The sequence below is a fragment of the Lepidothrix coronata genome, unplaced genomic scaffold (genome assembly GCF_001604755.1).
Source record: "Lepidothrix coronata isolate B3197 unplaced genomic scaffold, Lepidothrix_coronata-1.0 Scaffold52, whole genome shotgun sequence".
Classification (NCBI taxonomy): Eukaryota; Metazoa; Chordata; class Aves; order Passeriformes; family Pipridae; genus Lepidothrix; species Lepidothrix coronata.
The window spans coordinates 2,400,075-2,417,628 of NW_016690232.1; the positions used below are offsets into that span (position 1 = coordinate 2,400,075).

At 42.1% G+C, this 17,554-nt stretch overlaps 1 protein-coding gene across 10 annotated transcripts in view; it reads right to left on the reverse strand.

Annotated features, from left to right (window-relative positions):
* DNM3 (dynamin 3) overlaps positions 1–17,554 on the reverse strand; it is a 171,939-nt gene that overhangs the window by 153,970 nt on the left and 415 nt on the right. For 9 of the 10 annotated variants that reach the window (XR_001874952.1, XR_001874951.1, XM_017815672.1 and 6 more), the window contains exon 2: positions 1,202–1,275. Coding sequence is in view for 8 of the 10 variants with exons in the window: in XM_017815672.1 (XP_017671161.1) it covers positions 1,202–1,275 (74 nt within the window). In the remaining 2 variants the exon portion in view is untranslated. Of the gene's footprint in view, positions 1–1,201; positions 1,276–17,006; positions 17,175–17,554 lie in introns of those variants that run through there. The other variant, XM_017815674.1, reaches the window with a different exon arrangement.

The window sequence follows — 17,554 nt, forward strand, 5'->3', positions numbered from 1 at the left end:
GAGATCAAATGCCACATATGCAGAAATGGCAGGTGTGTATATCTCCAACTAAAACTTCATATTTAATATACAGAGAACACTATAAGCATATTACACACTTGGAAATCCTGAAGTTTCTAAACTGAGCATACAGAAACACTGAATTTAACTGTTTTTTCTTTCTCTTCCACAGCATAAACACTATGGAAAATTTCACAGAGGCATTGAAAGTATGAACGTGCTTTAAAAGCAATAATCCAGAAAAAAACCTGAAGCCTAGACAGACAGCAGTCTACCTTCCTGATGAACAATGCAAAGACCTTTTAGGAAAAAATACTCACAGAAGCTCAACTACATCTCATACATAAGGACAGAATGAAGTTTCACAGGCAGCTTCAATTTTGTTTCTTCCCCAGTTTCATCATGGTGCATAATTTCAAGAGCACTTTTTGCTTTTAAAAACTTCTTTGGATGTTATTTAATTACTTCTTACTATTTTAAGCAGAAATCAATAGCAAAACAGTATTTTTTGTTGCTTACATCGGTTTAGAAGCAACTACAAAAAAAATTTGGAATGATGGAAAACAGTAGCTGCTTTTATATGTGCCAGGGAACTGAACTACACCAAAGCAGATCAAGTGCCCCCTGGAAGGGGACAAAGTGGTGAATTCTGATGAAAGATCTCAGTAAGTCACACAGCTTAGTGTACATACAAAAATATTTATATTTTTGACCAGACAAATACACGAAGCCTTGTTTTCCCCCAATCTACCTTCTGCTCTATTTAGTGCAGTGAGCCCAACCAAAAAAGACAAGTTACAAAAACAAGCTGTGTGGAATCAAATCTGTGTGCACTGGAGCAAGAGTTAAAGGCAGAAGTGCAGCAATTTTGGTGTGTTAACTAATACAGATGCAAAGCTCATCAAGAAATGAATAAATCAAAGCTAATTCCTAAAACACACTGTATGTAATGATGCTTCTCCGCTGCTTCGAGTGTGATCTTGGACTAATTCACTACGTGCTCTAGGATTTAGATGTTACTGTTTTCCCAGACAGGACAATGAAATTAGTTGGTCCTGAGCATATAGCTTTAAAGCAGCAGGCCCTTGTTCCAGACAGTCTGGTGGCACCTTTCTTCACAACTTCCCAGAAAAGTTTTTCCTCCTGTTGAAACACAGCAGCACTTTGTCCAGGCATTGACCCAAAAAGAGAAGGAAATTACCTGTTTTGGCAGTGATGAGTTGCAGGACCAATGGTCGTCTTGTCACAATTCCAGAACCTCGTGGAAGAAAATCCCTGGAAACATTAAAAAAAATACTTACTACCCAGAAAGTACTGTCCACTTACATAAGATATTGGGCTAATTTGGAACCTCCTCTATACCTTGAGCTGCAGTGAAAATGGAAAGTTCATGGGGACAGATTTATATTAAACACTTCTACAAAATAGGGCTGTTAATTTTGGTTTGAGATAGCAGTAGGTCATTAGACAAATATGAATTAAAACTAAATTACTGTCTCAGGGCATTACCAAGCCTCTTCAAGGCCATTATATATAACACCTCAAAATTCACATTGCTTAGCAAGAGTACCCAAAGCCAAGCCCACATTTATCAGGCTCTCTAAAATAATTGTGTCATCGATCTACACTTGATTTGCAGAGGATTTGCACATATGAATACACACACAGCCCACACCAAAGCTCTGGCCAAACCAAACTGCCAGCACTCCACACCTACTCTTTCACACACTTCACTCCTGCCAGTTCAAATCCCCAAATAACCTTTCCAGCAACACATCTGCCCAGAAGTGTTTGCTGAACACTGTGGGGCAGCAGGAGGGATTGTCCTTGGACCAGAAAGCAAACAATGAAGCAAAGACAGCAACTCTGTCTGATCATGCCTCCTATGATCCTTCCATGCTTCCAAAGACAGGGAGAATCCTCATGCAACTGAAACCCTAGAAAAACTTTGAACCAATTATTAGTTGCAAAACTAATGATTAGAAATCCAAAGCAAAATAAAAGACATTTTTCTCAGGGTCTTCCCCAGCTGCCATAAGTGTTGAACTCTTAAAAACTATGAGATAAGGTTAAGTGAGAGGTTTTGAAGAGTGTTCCCTTCAAAACAGCATCTCCAGAGGAATAAAATTGAGGGGTAAACAGACAGTTGCACAATCAGTGTAAACTCATCAAAATCCCCTCATTCTTCCTGCCTTCCCAGGGATGATGAATTACTCTCTTGGTGCCTTGGCAGCACTGCTAACTCACCTCTCCAGCTCAGGTGAAAAGCAATGCAGCAAGTGGGTAGAGCATGAATTTTCAATCAAATGACAGAGCTGGTCTGTCATATGTGTAAGTGCCTGGATGAAGGGTGAGGCAGGAATGTGCAGTGGCTTTGGGAGAGGTGAGGAGGAGGACAAGAGTCAAAGGAAGAAAGATACAGCCCTGTCAGCCCTTCAGTCAGAACTGCTTAGATGTGTCTGCTCAAGCCACTTGAGAAACGACCTCTTGCCTATAACTATTGTTCACAACTTGTGCTACTTAATGGCTGCCTGATTTTAGCAGTTCCTTTAATGACAGCACACAAACCTACAAGGTTTAAAACAAGCCTAGAGAGTAGATCTATGAAAAATAAACCACACAAATATTCAGGATATTATTTGTGCAAATCAGAGGATATTGGGACTGAGGAGTCCCAGGTCAGGACAGGCTCAGGAATGCAATAACAGTGAACCTTCTTTCCACGAGCACCAACAAGGTAAAAGCTCTGGCAGCCTGCAGAAGAGAAACGGGACAACTCTACCTGTGATATGGGCTCTGAAGACTTCCTTCCTAGCATAACATTAAGATATCAAAAAAAACCTCAAAAATATCACATATGCAAGCAATTCTAAGGCTCTGAGGAGCAAGACCGGCTGTCAGCTCTGCCCCGCACCACTTTAGTTTGAATGAAACGATGTTATTTCCAGCTAAATGAAGTGTTTCCCTTTCTCAGTACCTGTTAATGTGCGCTTATAGTGGGATTGCTCTGCAAACCAAAGCACATCATGAAAGGGGAGGCTGTTCAAACACCAGCTAGCTCATTAACTTCTCTAACACAGACCTGCAGGCAAAAGTACAATTAATTAGGAATTTAAGTAATCTCTAAAACAATGATAACTGCAAAAACATCAGGCGTACTGATTTAAATCTGCTGCGATGCTTTACAACGCTTGAGACAGCAACAGGATACAGGAATTACCTTAAAGAGATGCCAAAGGCCTTCAAATAGGTCTATCATAATTTCAGTACCTACTAATGGAGAGAAACCTGTCTCTCAGTGAAGTGCCATCTCCTGATACTTTCTCATGGAGAAACGGAGAAAATAGTAATAGGAACATACTCATACTTCTGTGTGCACTGGAGTGACAGCAGCCCAGGGTGGAGTAAACTCATTGAGGCTGCAGTTTCACACATTGATTTTCAAGCATTTCATATCTGATTTACTTTTTTTTTAAAATTATTTTCCCATCAAGAAGCTAAAATTAATTGCCATTCGGGACAAACTGATCACCCAAAACAATGTCCTCTACAGTCCCACCTGAGGCAGAAAAATCCTTCAGGAAGTCAAAGGCTGAAAAGACTTATTGATTTTCTGCTTCAGACTAAGCACACTCAGCGATAAAGAACACTGTATCAATGCAACCCCCAGCTGGATACAACACTGACCTTTCCTCAACAGTAAAATTACAGAGAAAGGTAAGACAACAATTTTCCTTCAGAACATCCTCTTAACATGTCCAAGGATGATGGCATTCTTTAACCCTCTCTAATCAGCTGAACTACTGCCTCTTCAAGAAAGCATGAGCAGAGGTTCCTGCTTGGTGAGAGTGAGAACTGTACTGATCCCACAACCAACTAAGTGTGCAGCAGCAGGACATAAGGTTTCTGCTTCAAATGCAGAGTTTGAAGTGGAAAAAAGTCAAAGAATGAGGGTAAAAAGGGGTTTGCAGGGAGAAAATTTCCCCTCCCCTTAATGGGTATTTTACTGAATGGGTATTTTACCTCTATGAAAGAAACTTTGACCTCAATTCGTAAATCTGTCCACAGGGCATTTTACTTCTTTTTAAACATTTGAAATTTCAGCTTCAGCCACAAGGCAACAGCACCTGTGTGCATTCTCTGCACAGCTCAAGTGAGATACACAAACCCTAATTCTAGAAAAAAGTAATTCTTTAAACACACACGGAAATGTAAATCAAATCTGAAACATAACTTGTATTTCTTTAGGAAAAGCAATATAGTACCACATTACAATTCTGGCAGCAGGGGAATCAGATTAAATCCTGTATAACTGCCTCTGCAGAAATGCCTACGCTGACGTCCACAAGACAGGATGCAGGTCCTCTCCTGCTCCCCTTGGAACAGAAAGCTTTGTACACAGGGTTTGTTAGTGGTCCTGAAAATAAACCCTCATATCTTTTAGAAGTAAGGGCAGCAAGAAATACAACAAGAAATACTCAGCCAAGTCTCAAATGTGACCAAACGGACGATGCCCCTCCATGCTCTGGTGACACACTTAATATTCTTCTGACAGGTCTGAGAGAGCTGCTTTTCCACACCTTTTGGTCAGCGTGTACAGGTATGTTTAGTGAGAGCTGGGAGAAAAAAATCACATCAGAGTGGAAGCAGCTGCAAATAAATCCACCTAGGAAAAGGTACATGCCTGGGAATTTGTGTTCAAAGACACTGAAAAGGGAGAGAAAAGGCTGCCTGCTGTGGTGGGGGGAGTGAGCACCTGTGAGCACAACTGCAGGAACACTTCACAATGATGAGGTGCAGGAAACAAGGAAGAAACACACTGTGCAAGAATAAAGCTGGGAATGAAAGCTGTACACCTTTAAAAGACATTCATCCCGCATTAAGAATCAAACTACTTTTGCATCTTTATTCTCAGACCATTCTGAGCACAAAGCACTCTGCTGACAGCAGCTGTACCAGCTCAGCAGCAACACCCCAGTGACAGGACAGTTTGGAGACCTTCAGCAAGGCCTGGCCAGTGCTGAACGTATCAAATGCAAATAAGAAGCCGGCAGCCGGGTCTGCCAGAACATCACCTCAGTAACTCTTCAGCCTTAGAATGCACTCATCTGTTAGAATATCATTAAATACTTACAAGAGCAAGGTATTTTCAGGGCAAAATACTTTTTACTCTAAAAGGTATGAAATGACTCACGTCTTACTGCACAATGTAAACTGTGCTGTCTTTGCTCACTACCACAGCTCATTTCCAGTATCAGAGCTCTGGAGAAGTGTATCTGCTAACACCTTTGTTTAATGCATAAAGGTAACAGATAATAGTTTGATTTTGACTAGCTAAAACCCAGGTCTCATTAACTGATGTCAAAGGATGATGAAACAAGTTATCAATGGCCACAGCAACACTTCAGCAGTTTACAGTAACAAGCCAGTCTGGACTTAGAAGAGTCTTGTGGAAGAGATGGGAACGCCCTTTCAATTTTCAGGAAGGGTAAAGAGCACAGTGAAATGCTGAAAAGCAAACTAGACAGGGGCTCCTTCAGTGAGGTTGTCTCATTATAATGCAGGACTAAGTTACAAAGAAAAGAACACAGATCAAACAAATAAACATAATGTGTTCCAGAGGGATTTCCAGGTAGGGTAAGAGCTTTCAAGTAGGAGATCTCTAGCACAGTAACAGTATTTATTATGTTAAAAAGAAAAGAGGACAAAACAGAAGAATCCCCAATTTGTGTGAAGAGTGATGATGCATCACTACTAAAAAGTTACTTGTGTTTTCAAAACATAATTTAAATTCGCTTTACTTTGCCAGTATAGGACTGAGAAATGTTCTGCACTTTGATCAGTTACATGGTCCATATCACAGAGGATAAATGCCAACTAATTTACATCAATACCGATATAAGTAATTCATACAGAACAAAGGGGGCATCCAGGAAATCAAATAATGGAGGAAAATGTCAATGATTACACAGCAACTGCATTAACTAAAGAGCTATGAACAATTAAAATTGATAGAGATTAATTGTAAAAAAAAATTAAAAAATCAGAACTTCCTCCAAAGAGAAAGTCTCCACATTTTTCACAAAGGGTAGAAACAAGTCAGGCTCAGGACAAGAGCCATAGTTTTCTTATAGACGAGCACAAATACTACTTCATTTTGCCAACCAACATCCATAACATTCCTTATAAAAGTTTTTCCACTAACCCCAAGCCCATTCCAAGACCCTAACCACCCCTCAAATGCAGAAAGCCCATAATCCATCAGCAACTGATATGAACAACAGTGCTGTGGTAGCACTCCCCATAGCCTTTTATTCCCAAGATTTGCCAAGGAATGCAACACAGCTTTAATTGCAATAGGAAGCAATTATGCCCAAAGTCAACAGTTTTCCTGGGCCTTTTTCCAACAGTGTTTATTGTTTCATACAACTCCAGCCTGGCACACTCGGAGCACTTGTGGCTCATCCTGGCAGCTCAAGGGCCCTGTCTTGTGCAAGAGACCACACACTTTCCCGGGAACACTTACATGGGCCTGTACAGCCAAGCATCTCCCAGTTTCTGGAAAGCATACAGAACTACTCAAAAGGCTTTCATTTTTCTTGCATTTTTATGATATTTTTCTTGAAGTTATCATATTTAGCCTCAAAGCAAAGTGCTAAAAAAAAACGAAAACAAAAAACAGGCTTACACAGCCCAGTGTAAGCCTGAGGAAGAGAGACATGAATAATATTTAACTTCTTTCCTCAGGTTCACTTTTTAAAACCCATAAACCAAACCCAGTCAATTTATAACTGGAGGACTCTCAATCATAAAAATATACATCTGAAGACCTGTTTTGCAGATGTGCTCATTCTATCTCATCTGTTCCTGTGCTCAGCAACCCCACAAAGGACTCAGTAGCAGATCCTTCACTCCCTTTTGTTCATTACAAAGCAAGGTACATCAATGGGATGGGAAAGGTAATTTTCCTTTTGTGCAGAGGCCTGCTTAGGAATTAAGTACTTTCTCTGAGAAGATTTATCACTGACACAAGACACCACTGTATTTATTCTCAGTGGCTTTGGAAGCACAATTCCTCCCCCCTCCAAGTGACGGTACAAAGATAACACCAGGACACATTTTTTAGGAAGTTTCAAAAGCCTTCAGGCACTATCCCTGTTGTGCTTTGATGTTCTTAACCATGTACCTTTTCTTTCTTCAGTAGTACAGTAGTGTACATCCCTTTCTACATCACACTGATATTTGGCTGTATGTGCTGTTCCTCTTTAGCTCCAAGTACAGAGACCAGTTCTTATTATCAGTCACCACTTGATCCCTCACCTCCTTTCAATTAGTCACAGAAGAGTAAATGTTTTTTGTTTTGGCACAATGTCTGTCCATCAAGTGCCTCCCACAGCTTTGTTCAATGGCTGCAAAACCTCAGCCTAACATTAAGGGCCTTACATGAAGATATACCAGTCAAGTAGTTCTTTTTATTGAAGACCAATGGTATCTATCTTAATTATGCCTACTAGGCAAGTTAAATGCATTAGGAGGCTGTGGATTTTTAGTGATCTCAGATATATTGGCTCCCAAAGCTCTATACCCATCTTTCCAGTGTTTTTTTTGGAAACCACACAGCATAGATGCCTGGCATCCTCAGCATGACACTTTGGTGCTTAGTTCACGTTTGGTCTCAGTTTGCAGCAACCATTCTTTCAAGGTAAATCTTCCCTCAACTGAGAGATCATGTTAATTAACCTGTTCAATCAAACACAGTCCAATACCAGGAGCAGTAACTACACACTGGGCACATCTTTAGAGGGGAGAAACTGAGTATCCAGAGATCCTAGGGCTCTTATCTATCTATCTCTTCCTCTCAAGCGGGATAGATAAATTTGGTGTCTTTGAGAAGCCACTTTCCAACCCATCACTGTCCTTCATCACCATTGCTGAACTACTGGATCTGAACAGCAAAGCAAGGACACCCCAATTATCCTATCCATCACTTTCAGGTAAACACACAAGTTGAATAAAGAAACATAAAAAATAAAATCTTTGAACTCTTACACAGCACTACAACCTAGCAGCCTAAAATGTCTCTTTGGTTCTCCTTTCCCCGACCCCTTAATGAAGTTGAGACCAACTATACAAAAATCCAGAGGGCAATGGTAAAAAAAAAAAATCTACCCAAACAGACCTAACTATGGGAATATGTGAGCATTAATTCTGAACGTAAGGAAAAAAGGTATTTTCGAAAGGCTCTTTAAGAACTTCAAATAAAATGGCAAGGGATTTCAGTCACACTAGCTGGGCACCTCCATAACAAATGTGTTCAGTGACAATGCTTACACACGGCTAAGGTGAGAAAGCAAAACTCCAGATTTCCTCTTCATGCAGAAGACTGGAGAGAAAGCAGGCTTAGAAATCACTGCCATTATGTTTCTACTGGATCTGGAAGATGCTTTCTGTAAGAAGCAGTGGCCTTTCTGCTCAACAGCATCAGCCAGAAATTATTAAATCTCCCCCATTAAACATTACAGGGCTATGGAGAAAATCAGGGCCAAAACCTGCTCTAGTCCCAATGGTAAAGCCTTCCATTAAACATGATGGGAGTCAACAGGTTCTCCAAAGTACGGGACATTTGAACAGAAGTCTCAGAAGGCGCAGACCTTCTTGGAGCAAGTCTAATGCTGTATTTTGACAGCAGTGACAGCACCCCACATCACAGTTCTGCACAGGAAAAGGCAAGTCTGTTCACTGACTGAAGGAGAGAAAATGCACTTCTTAGCACTAAAAAATTGTCTTTTACATGATAGAAAGTTTTAAAGTCTCAGTAACGCTTACAGGACTGAGAACTGCCATACCCAGCCCCGAAAACCTGCCAGGCAAAGCCCCAGGAGTGGTGAGATGAACAGTGCTCTGTTTGCAGTGATTATGCCGGGCTGTGGGCTCGCTGTACTAACAGAGTGGGGAGCTGCCAATGTGCAGCCTCGTCGGCAAGGCACTGTATGCACGGTGCATCTGTCCTCCCTGGCAGGCAGCCAGCACTTTGCTGCATCATCCTAATTCCATTTGTGAAAATGCCCTTTTTCCTCTCTTTCTCTTTTAAGATTTTACAAAAGCTTCTGCTATTTCCTGCCCAACGGTGCTCTCCATCAATTCCAAGCGGGGGTGGAAGGGGGAGAAAGGAAGCACAAAATACAAAGAGACCCCAACAATTCTCAGAATTTTTGTGTCAAAAAGAATAAAGCAGACTTTGCAGGACAACTGTATTCTCCCTAATCAGATATGTTTGCTTTTAGGAAAGGACTAATTTGCATAGGATGTTGGTGCATAAAAGCCCATCCATCCTCAGGATGAATACTAATGCAGCAAGACTCAGTATCTCAACACAAGAAACAAACTACAATAATTCTTTACTCACTTTAAATTTCTGTCAGTTCTCTAAATAGACCTTGGCTGTTTGGGTTTTTTAAAATCACTCCCAGCTGCCAAATACTATTAACAATGTTTTTTTAGAAAAGATTTGAATAAAAAGTTTTCCTTCATAATACAATCAGATATATCAGAGATAAACAAAAATCTGACTGCAAGAATCAGAAAGAAAACAACATAACCCAACACTGCAGGTATATCACCTACATGAAGCTAACTACTACATAAATAGCATTTAGCAAATAATTCACCTCTGGATACACTGTCAAGACAAATCATTTAGGTATTGTGAATTTCAGTGCTTTCCTCAAAAACCTTGACAAAATAAGCTGCTGCTCTTCCTCCCAGATCCCACTGTCCTGAACTCACATCCATCAACACAGACTATTTAAACCGTGGCAGATCAGCTGTGACACATCCTAGTAAAGGCCAAAAAACTTTGCCCCTTCAGAAGCACTGTGCAAACACATTTCTCTCTTTTGTGGTGGACAAAGTGTTAAGCTGAACAATTAACTTTCTTGGTACAAGACAAGACATTTCAGGTAATTTTGCAGAGCTGGAATGTAACTGGATTCAACTCTTGCACTCCCTCCAGATGTAGACAGGAAGACAACTACAGAAGGAAGGGGGGAAAGGAGCTGTTTCCAAAACAAGTGGTTCAAATTTCTCAACCACTCTAGCTATTTTATCCTTTTTTACCTGTCCATTTATCCTGCTTTGAGCCTGTAAAATATGAGAATTAATATATTGTCCATGGCAGTGAAAAGTCTGTTCAGCTCAATAGTGAAATTTCATATCAGCCATGATCTCCCATCTCTCTGCTCACCAGAAACTGAATTATTACCACAAGAAAAATGTATACTAGAATTCTGACCAAAACAGTGGTTTGTGCTGCTATTTCTCAGAACACTAACAAAGTCATAACGCTGGAGGTCTCAGCCCAGACTCCTGAGGCTTTCCAGCCTATTTCCCAGATCTGACAGACACTGAGGATCTTCTGTCAACATTTGTTTAGCACCTGAACAAACTAACAGGTGAGCACACAAGGGCACAACACTGCCTCTGATGGATTCGGCTAAAATTTCTCCAGCAGCTTCCAGCTTGGCTGCCGAACAGCCCTGGATCAGAGCCCATCTCCTCACTGTCACGCAGCAGAGAGCAGGGATGTCTCTCCGTTGTTCCCATGCTCACCACGCAGAGCCCTGTCTGTTCTCTGCAGGTGAGTCACACACTGACAGCTCCGGAGCTGAGCACCCCCGGACATACGCGCAGTTTTAGGCATCTGCAGTGTACATAGTAAACAACGCACTGAGTGCCAAAGGTTAATGTGGCTTTGATGATGCCATCTATGAGGGTAGAGATCTCTCTGTATTACAGCAAATAGGAAACCTCCTGCATATCCGAAGAATGAAGCCGTGGTGATTTTGCACAGGAGCTATGATGCAGGAATACCATGCTAGGTACTGAATAAAAGCTTAACTTCCACACACAAATTACAAAAGCTGACATTATCACTAGACACTTGGGTTGAAAACCTCTTATCTACTACTACAGTTCTCCTTTACATCCCAGAGGCTATCACAGACAACAGTGCTTGGCAGTACATCAAAGCCCAGCATGCAGTTAAATGGGATTTTGCTCCTCTCTAGTTCAATAATGCTGCCTTGTTCATCGAGGTGCAACTTGCTGAAGAAAAAGACGCAAGGTCACAGTTAAATAATGCTCATTTCCCGTTCTCAGCATATTTACACTACAGGCTTTGCACTGCAGACACAGAGCATTAAAAGGATTCCCAGTAAGCCCTTACACATAAGCACAGCAAACAAGGTGAGTTCACAGGCTTCTATTTACTGGAAGGCCTTATTACAAAATGCACTGTTTAAAAAAAAACAACCACACAATAAACAAACAAAAAGCAACCCAACAAACAAAATCAGAAAAAGCAAAAAAGGCCTCTGCCCCTCTGTGCTTGCAATCTAGGCAGACATTGCTTAAGAAACCCATAAATACTTAGAGGACTATCATCAATTTGCTCGGTGATCAACTGATGGATGGCAAACCACAAACACGATCTCTCTCAATGACTAAGCTGTTAGAGGCACAAACTAAACACCAGCAAGGGTCCCTTTTTGGGATGAGGAAACACTGCAACATCTCAGCTGTTCAAAGCAGAATCCAAGATTCGGTTTTGGTGCCATAGAGGAATCTAAATCAGCCATCACACAAAGCAGAGAAATGCATAACAGCAAGTTTTAAACTACAATCACAGTTATCCCATGCTGATTTTAAGATTATATGCTAACATCTTCTTTGCAGATAGAAGCAACTTAAGACCGAGTGAAGACTCAAGGCACATGTGGATACATATGCAGGTAATGTTTAAAAACCAGTCTGAGGTCATACAGTAAATGAGTGGCAGAGAACAGTGTACACACTTCTGTGTTTCTGCTGCCAACCACAGCAGTATCACTCCCCATGTTTACTGGTGAATGCCCAAACCATCACATTGCTAACATCTATTTATCTAAACTGTAAAGCTTTGTTTGCTCTTTCATCTACAAAGGAAAGTGACTTGAGCTTGAAGCAGCAGCAACAATGTCCATCAAAACACAGCAAGACAACAAAGGTGTTGGTTATTTGTTGATTTCAACACTACAAATTCCCAAGCCTGGGCTCCTTCCTGAAGGCAGCGAATATCAGGATTTAGAACATTATGCAAGAGCCTAAGGAGTTAGATAATCTATTGAACTTTAAGAAGTGTCTCTGTAAAAAGAACCAGGAAATGTTAAGTGGATACCTATGGTCTGGGAAAAAAAAAAATAAGGAAAAAAACCACAAACCTCTCACAAGATGACTGTTCTCCTTGAAAAACTATCAGAGGAGTGCAGTCACCTTCAGTACCTTGATGGACTGAACTCCCAGTAACAGCTGCCACTGAATTCATAGCACTGATTTCTCAGAAGGCAGTCGAGACCAGACTGAGCTTTTTCTGAACAGTGCTTTTTGAAGGGTTTTGAGGTTTTTCTGAAGTCTAGGTCTCAGACTTCAAATACTTCCCTTATGTTCACTAAATACTGCAATACCCTAATCATACAGAGTGTGCTGAACTTATAGTAAGACTGTGTATTCTCACAGGTATACTTTACAAAAATGTTAAATATTACTTACTGATTTAGAATCCCTGTAAACTGCTTGATACACTGAACTTAAATGCCAGAATATAGGTCAGAGCTCCCTACATTATAGAGTACAGCTTTTCTTAAAATAGAAGAAATATTTCAACTGGCAAAATTAAATGCAAAAAACCAAGAGAAAGAGATCCTCAAAGTAGTTTTAGAGGAAAAAAAGTTACTTTATGTGTGTGTGTGGGGGGAAATCAGTAGATTTGTTTGCATGTCTGTTTTTAACTACTCATTTGCTTTACTTTGTATATATCAATTCTCAACACTTGAAAAAAAAATTAACTTAAAGTCCACAATGTAAGGACAAAACTAGGCCATCTGTATCCCATCTAAACAGCCAGTTTGTTCTGCAATATGTAAATGTAACAACTTATTCAGGGAAGAAACCCAAATGAGCCACTGTCTCATTTGCTACTGTTTCTAATTAATGAAATACCCAGAAACAATTCCTGCTTTTGTTGCACCAGAGTATTTTGATAACTAGGCTAATACACTCAATACTGTACTCAAAGCTGCACAATGGCTTAATTAGTCAGGAAAAGGAGTGGCTGATTCTCATTTCCAGAAGATCCTTAAGATTAAAAAAGGATACACAGCACCACACTTCAGTTTGTATCTCCAACTGCTTAGCTTTTCATGCCTGTTTCACAAAAGAGGAGAATTTTCTGTAAAAAAGTTTTTCTGTCAATACCTAGTAGCTAACAGAATAAAATATCTGCACCAATTTTAACTACCTCTCCCCCAGGACGCATCTAAGTATGTGCCTACATTCTTTGAAGAAATTCTCTGTTTTAGCAGCCAGATTTAAAGTCCTGTCTCTTCTCCTAATGACTCAACGCAGTCTTTTCACAACCGCCATCTCAAGTAAGAAAAGAACGAGCTGAGCACGCAAGGAATCGTAATTTGAAAAAGAAATAATCAGTACATATGTCATAATAAATAGCTATACAACATGCAATGGCCCTAAGATTATCAAAAGTGTCTCAGATGAAAAAGCTGTAAAGCTGAATTATACAATCAGACCTCAGGCTCTTAAAACTAAAGTGCTTGTTTGATTATGACTGACAGGCTCACAATCAGGAGTTCACATCTCTTATAAAACAATTATTTGGCCACATGCAGTTCATATTATATTAAGCAGGGAAGGAAGTGAGGAGCTTTCAGGTTGAAAACCTAATTATTAATTTCTCGCTATTTTTAAGAATAAAACAAGGTTCTAATTACTGAAGAAGGAGGCCCTGACAAGGTAGCCTGCAGTCTGTGCCTTCAGTTATCTTAAAACCCCCTTTGGATATAGGAAATAATAGAAAGTGCTTTCTCTCCAAATGCAGTTTTCAGGGATTGTTTCCTGCCATTAGTTTTCTTTAAGTAACCCTATTATTATTAAAAGCAAGAAGCACAAACAATTACAAGTCCATGGCTCTGCACTGCTCGGTAGCACAGCAGTATGTGCAGGCCAAGTACCTGTCTCCCACTGGCATCTGCTGGGATTTGTTGTTTGACTCCCCTTTGCATTTCGAATCTCTCTCTCCCACCAAATTCCACCACAAGACTGCACTGGATCGTTTGCTTCAAACACTGGCCCAGCATTTTACAGGCACGTTTACTTCTCTTACAAAGAGAAGCAGGTAGGAAGAACATTTTCTCTTCAGACAATCCCATTTCCTCAAACAAGTGCCATGAGCTCCAGTTATGAACACATGAAGGTCTAACCCATAAATGGAAATGACTGCTGTCCTCAGGTGCTCTCTGGAATCTCTGTTTCCATCTAAATATAACCAGAATTCTGAGAGGAAAACCTTCAAACACAGTCCTTGACTACCAAAAGACACTGTCTCCTTACAGAGGAGCAAAAAAGTAAAGAGGAAACTCTCCAAATATCGTAGAGGATGCTAATCCAAATAGCAGCAATAATAGACACACTGGGAGATTTGACACTGCCCCATTCCAGCTGTGCTCAAAGTCAGCCTACAACGACATAAGTAGTTCTGGGTGTCACACAATTCCTGGAGCAGGCAAACGTGCAGAATTCATCCTCATTTGACGCCAACACAGATCCCAAGTAAACTAATCCCAAAATATTCCCTAACTGTTGTTAGTTATTAAGGATGCCGTGTGCACCTAAACAAGCCTTGGTGCTATACTGGGAAGAGTGATGGATGCATGTCACTCAGCAGCTTGAGAAAGAACAGGACCTTGATCCCACTTCCAGACCATCTGCCAGCCCACAGAACTGTGCCAGAGCAAGATTCCTCAAAACCCCTCTGAAAAATTACGGCAGTGCATAAACTGGATGGTGGGTAATGCAATATCTCCCATGCTTACTGGGCTCCATAAAGAAATTCCAACTCTGATACCACCTGCAAGCTAGAAAATAGGTTTCCACTGTCCAAGTGGAGAAAAGTAATCTTTGCACAGTCAAAGTCCCTACGGAAGACTGAAACAGGCACAACGGTCTAATGGCTACAGGCAGCAGGGAATAACAACCTGATCCTAGAGTTCAGAACCACCTTACCAGCCTCACTAAAGCTCCACTAACAAATACTGAGGTTATCAACCAGCAACATGTTTGTAGCAAGACCCTGCCCTCCACATGGGGATATCATGCCTTCCTCATACCAATTACAGCTATTCCTGAAGAGAGGAGCTCTTGAATCTCCCCCTGAAGGCTGAGAGTTCAAAATCTACCAACGGTAATGATTCACATGGTAAAAAAACCAAACTCACAACCACCAAGAAAACAAACCCCAAAAATCCCCCAAAAAACCCCACGAGAATTAATGCTCATGCTTGAGAGCAATGCAAGGACTCTTTTGTTTTGCTGTCAGTTCAAAGCTGTGTCATTGTTAGTCGAAGTTCCCTGTGTGGGTAATCCCAGAGCACACAACACACCACCGACAAAGAGAAACGAGCACAGCATGTCTCTACAAGGAGACTTACTACCTCTATAAGACATATGTGGATTAAACAAACTCGTTTGCAGAAAGCAGCTGCATTATCCCATAAAAACAGATCCTATGGCTTACTAAAAAGAGATACAGATCATTTGCCTGCTGATCTGACAAGCGAAATCCTCTTCCGATCTCATGGATATTTATTAATCTGGTTCTGAGGGTTCACAACCAAGTTCTCACAGCTTAGCAAGTGCACATCTGCTGACCACATGTACTCACTCAATCTAGAGGAAAGGCACGTGGAATAGGTTTGAAGCAATGCATTCTAATGGCATTTTTGCAACAGGCTCCAAGGTTGCAAGTAGGGAGGTACTACATATCAGCTCATGCTGAATCTCAAAAAGTTACAACAACTTGGAACTCTGAAACCAGGTTGAAAGAATCCAAATTCCAGATCCCATGTGACAGAGACACTCTGGTGTAGCCAGAGTGTAAGCCTGTAAGCTTTTCTCTGAAGAGACTCCCTTGCAGTGTCTGCGGGCTACACAGGGAATGGCTACGTGAGCGAAAAAGGCATTGCCTTTCGCTTTCCTTCTTAGTTCTTCCCAGAAATGCCCACGCCTCACTTGTGCAGCTGGTTCCAACCTCTTGTCCAAACGGGCCAGATCAGCACAAACTGCTCATTTCCACCTTCTGCTCCAGCCAGGCGCACCCAGGCGGCTGGGCGGGGGTGCGCTGCACTCAAAGGAACAGCTCCACCTGCGGATCAGATGGAGCAGATCCCTCCGGCAGCGGAGCAATAACAAGCATCTGGGAGCAGTAAGATCAGCACAGCTGGATCCAAAGACCGACATCAGCGCACAGGCCATTACACAGCACAGCCCCTCTCCCAGATGCGTGCCACCCCAGACAAGGCTTTTCCACGGGGACCAAAATGTCCTCACTGACAAGAAAGATGAAGTTGCCTTTTCTCCTCAGCACACATGCTTTGCACAGCTTCGTGGACACATAGATCAAAAAGTGAAAGGGTTACCAAATTACTTTTTAAGGACTTGTTTAAAGAAAACGGTAATAATTTGACGGCCAATTGGGCTTTCTGGGGCTCCCATTTATGCTTTCACTACTCGAGAGATTAGCAGTACTGTCAACACCACTAGCTAACTACAGTCTTCAAGAAGAATGAAGAGGAAGAACTGACATTTAACACAGTAAATTCTGAAGCAGAGCTGAAGAACAGCTGTATAGAATTTTTATACTGTATATCAAGAGCTGCTGCAGCCTGACACATGGCCAGGTTGTGGAGCGACACAGAGTTTAATATTACCTTCAGTGAAGACCTCCACACATGAAAGTTCCTCAATCACCGACACACACCAGTATTTTGACCTTATAATCCGGGCTGAGCTCGCAGCTCCGCTCCGGGAGCACCATTTCCCTCCCTCCCATCGGGAGCCCGCAGCTATTTGCGGCAAACGCAGCAGGAACTTTATCAGCACGTGAAGCCCGTGTTTACCTCGGGCCATCTCCAGAGGCACCGCCTGCCCGTCGAAAAGCACCTGAACCGCCAGGCTCCCCTATTTTCATTGTTAGGAACGACGCTAATGTCGCACTTGGCGACCCTGAAGGTCTTTTCCAACCTTAACGCCTCTTTGATTCGAATACCCACGGGCGCGTCAGGACGGTGCGATTTGTAAAGGGATGGGACGGCCGGGATGAGCAGCCCAGCGCCATCACCCCACCGAAATTAGGGTTTGGGGCTTTAAACGCCGTGTGTCCCTCGGACAGCGGTCAACACATACATACATACATACATACATACATACATACATACACACACACACCGGGCACACGAACGCGCTCGCAGCGGAGCCGCGGCGCCCTCCCCCCAGCGCGCACATCGCATAGCGGGCACCGCCGGGCCAGGGCCCGCCTCGCCACCCCCGCGGCAACCCCGGGAGGGCACCGAGCACACCTGGGGAGGGGGGCGTCGGAGCCGCGAACGGGCCCCCGCGAAACCCCCCAAAAAAACCCGCCTGGTCCGTCCCCGCCCGTGACCGCTCC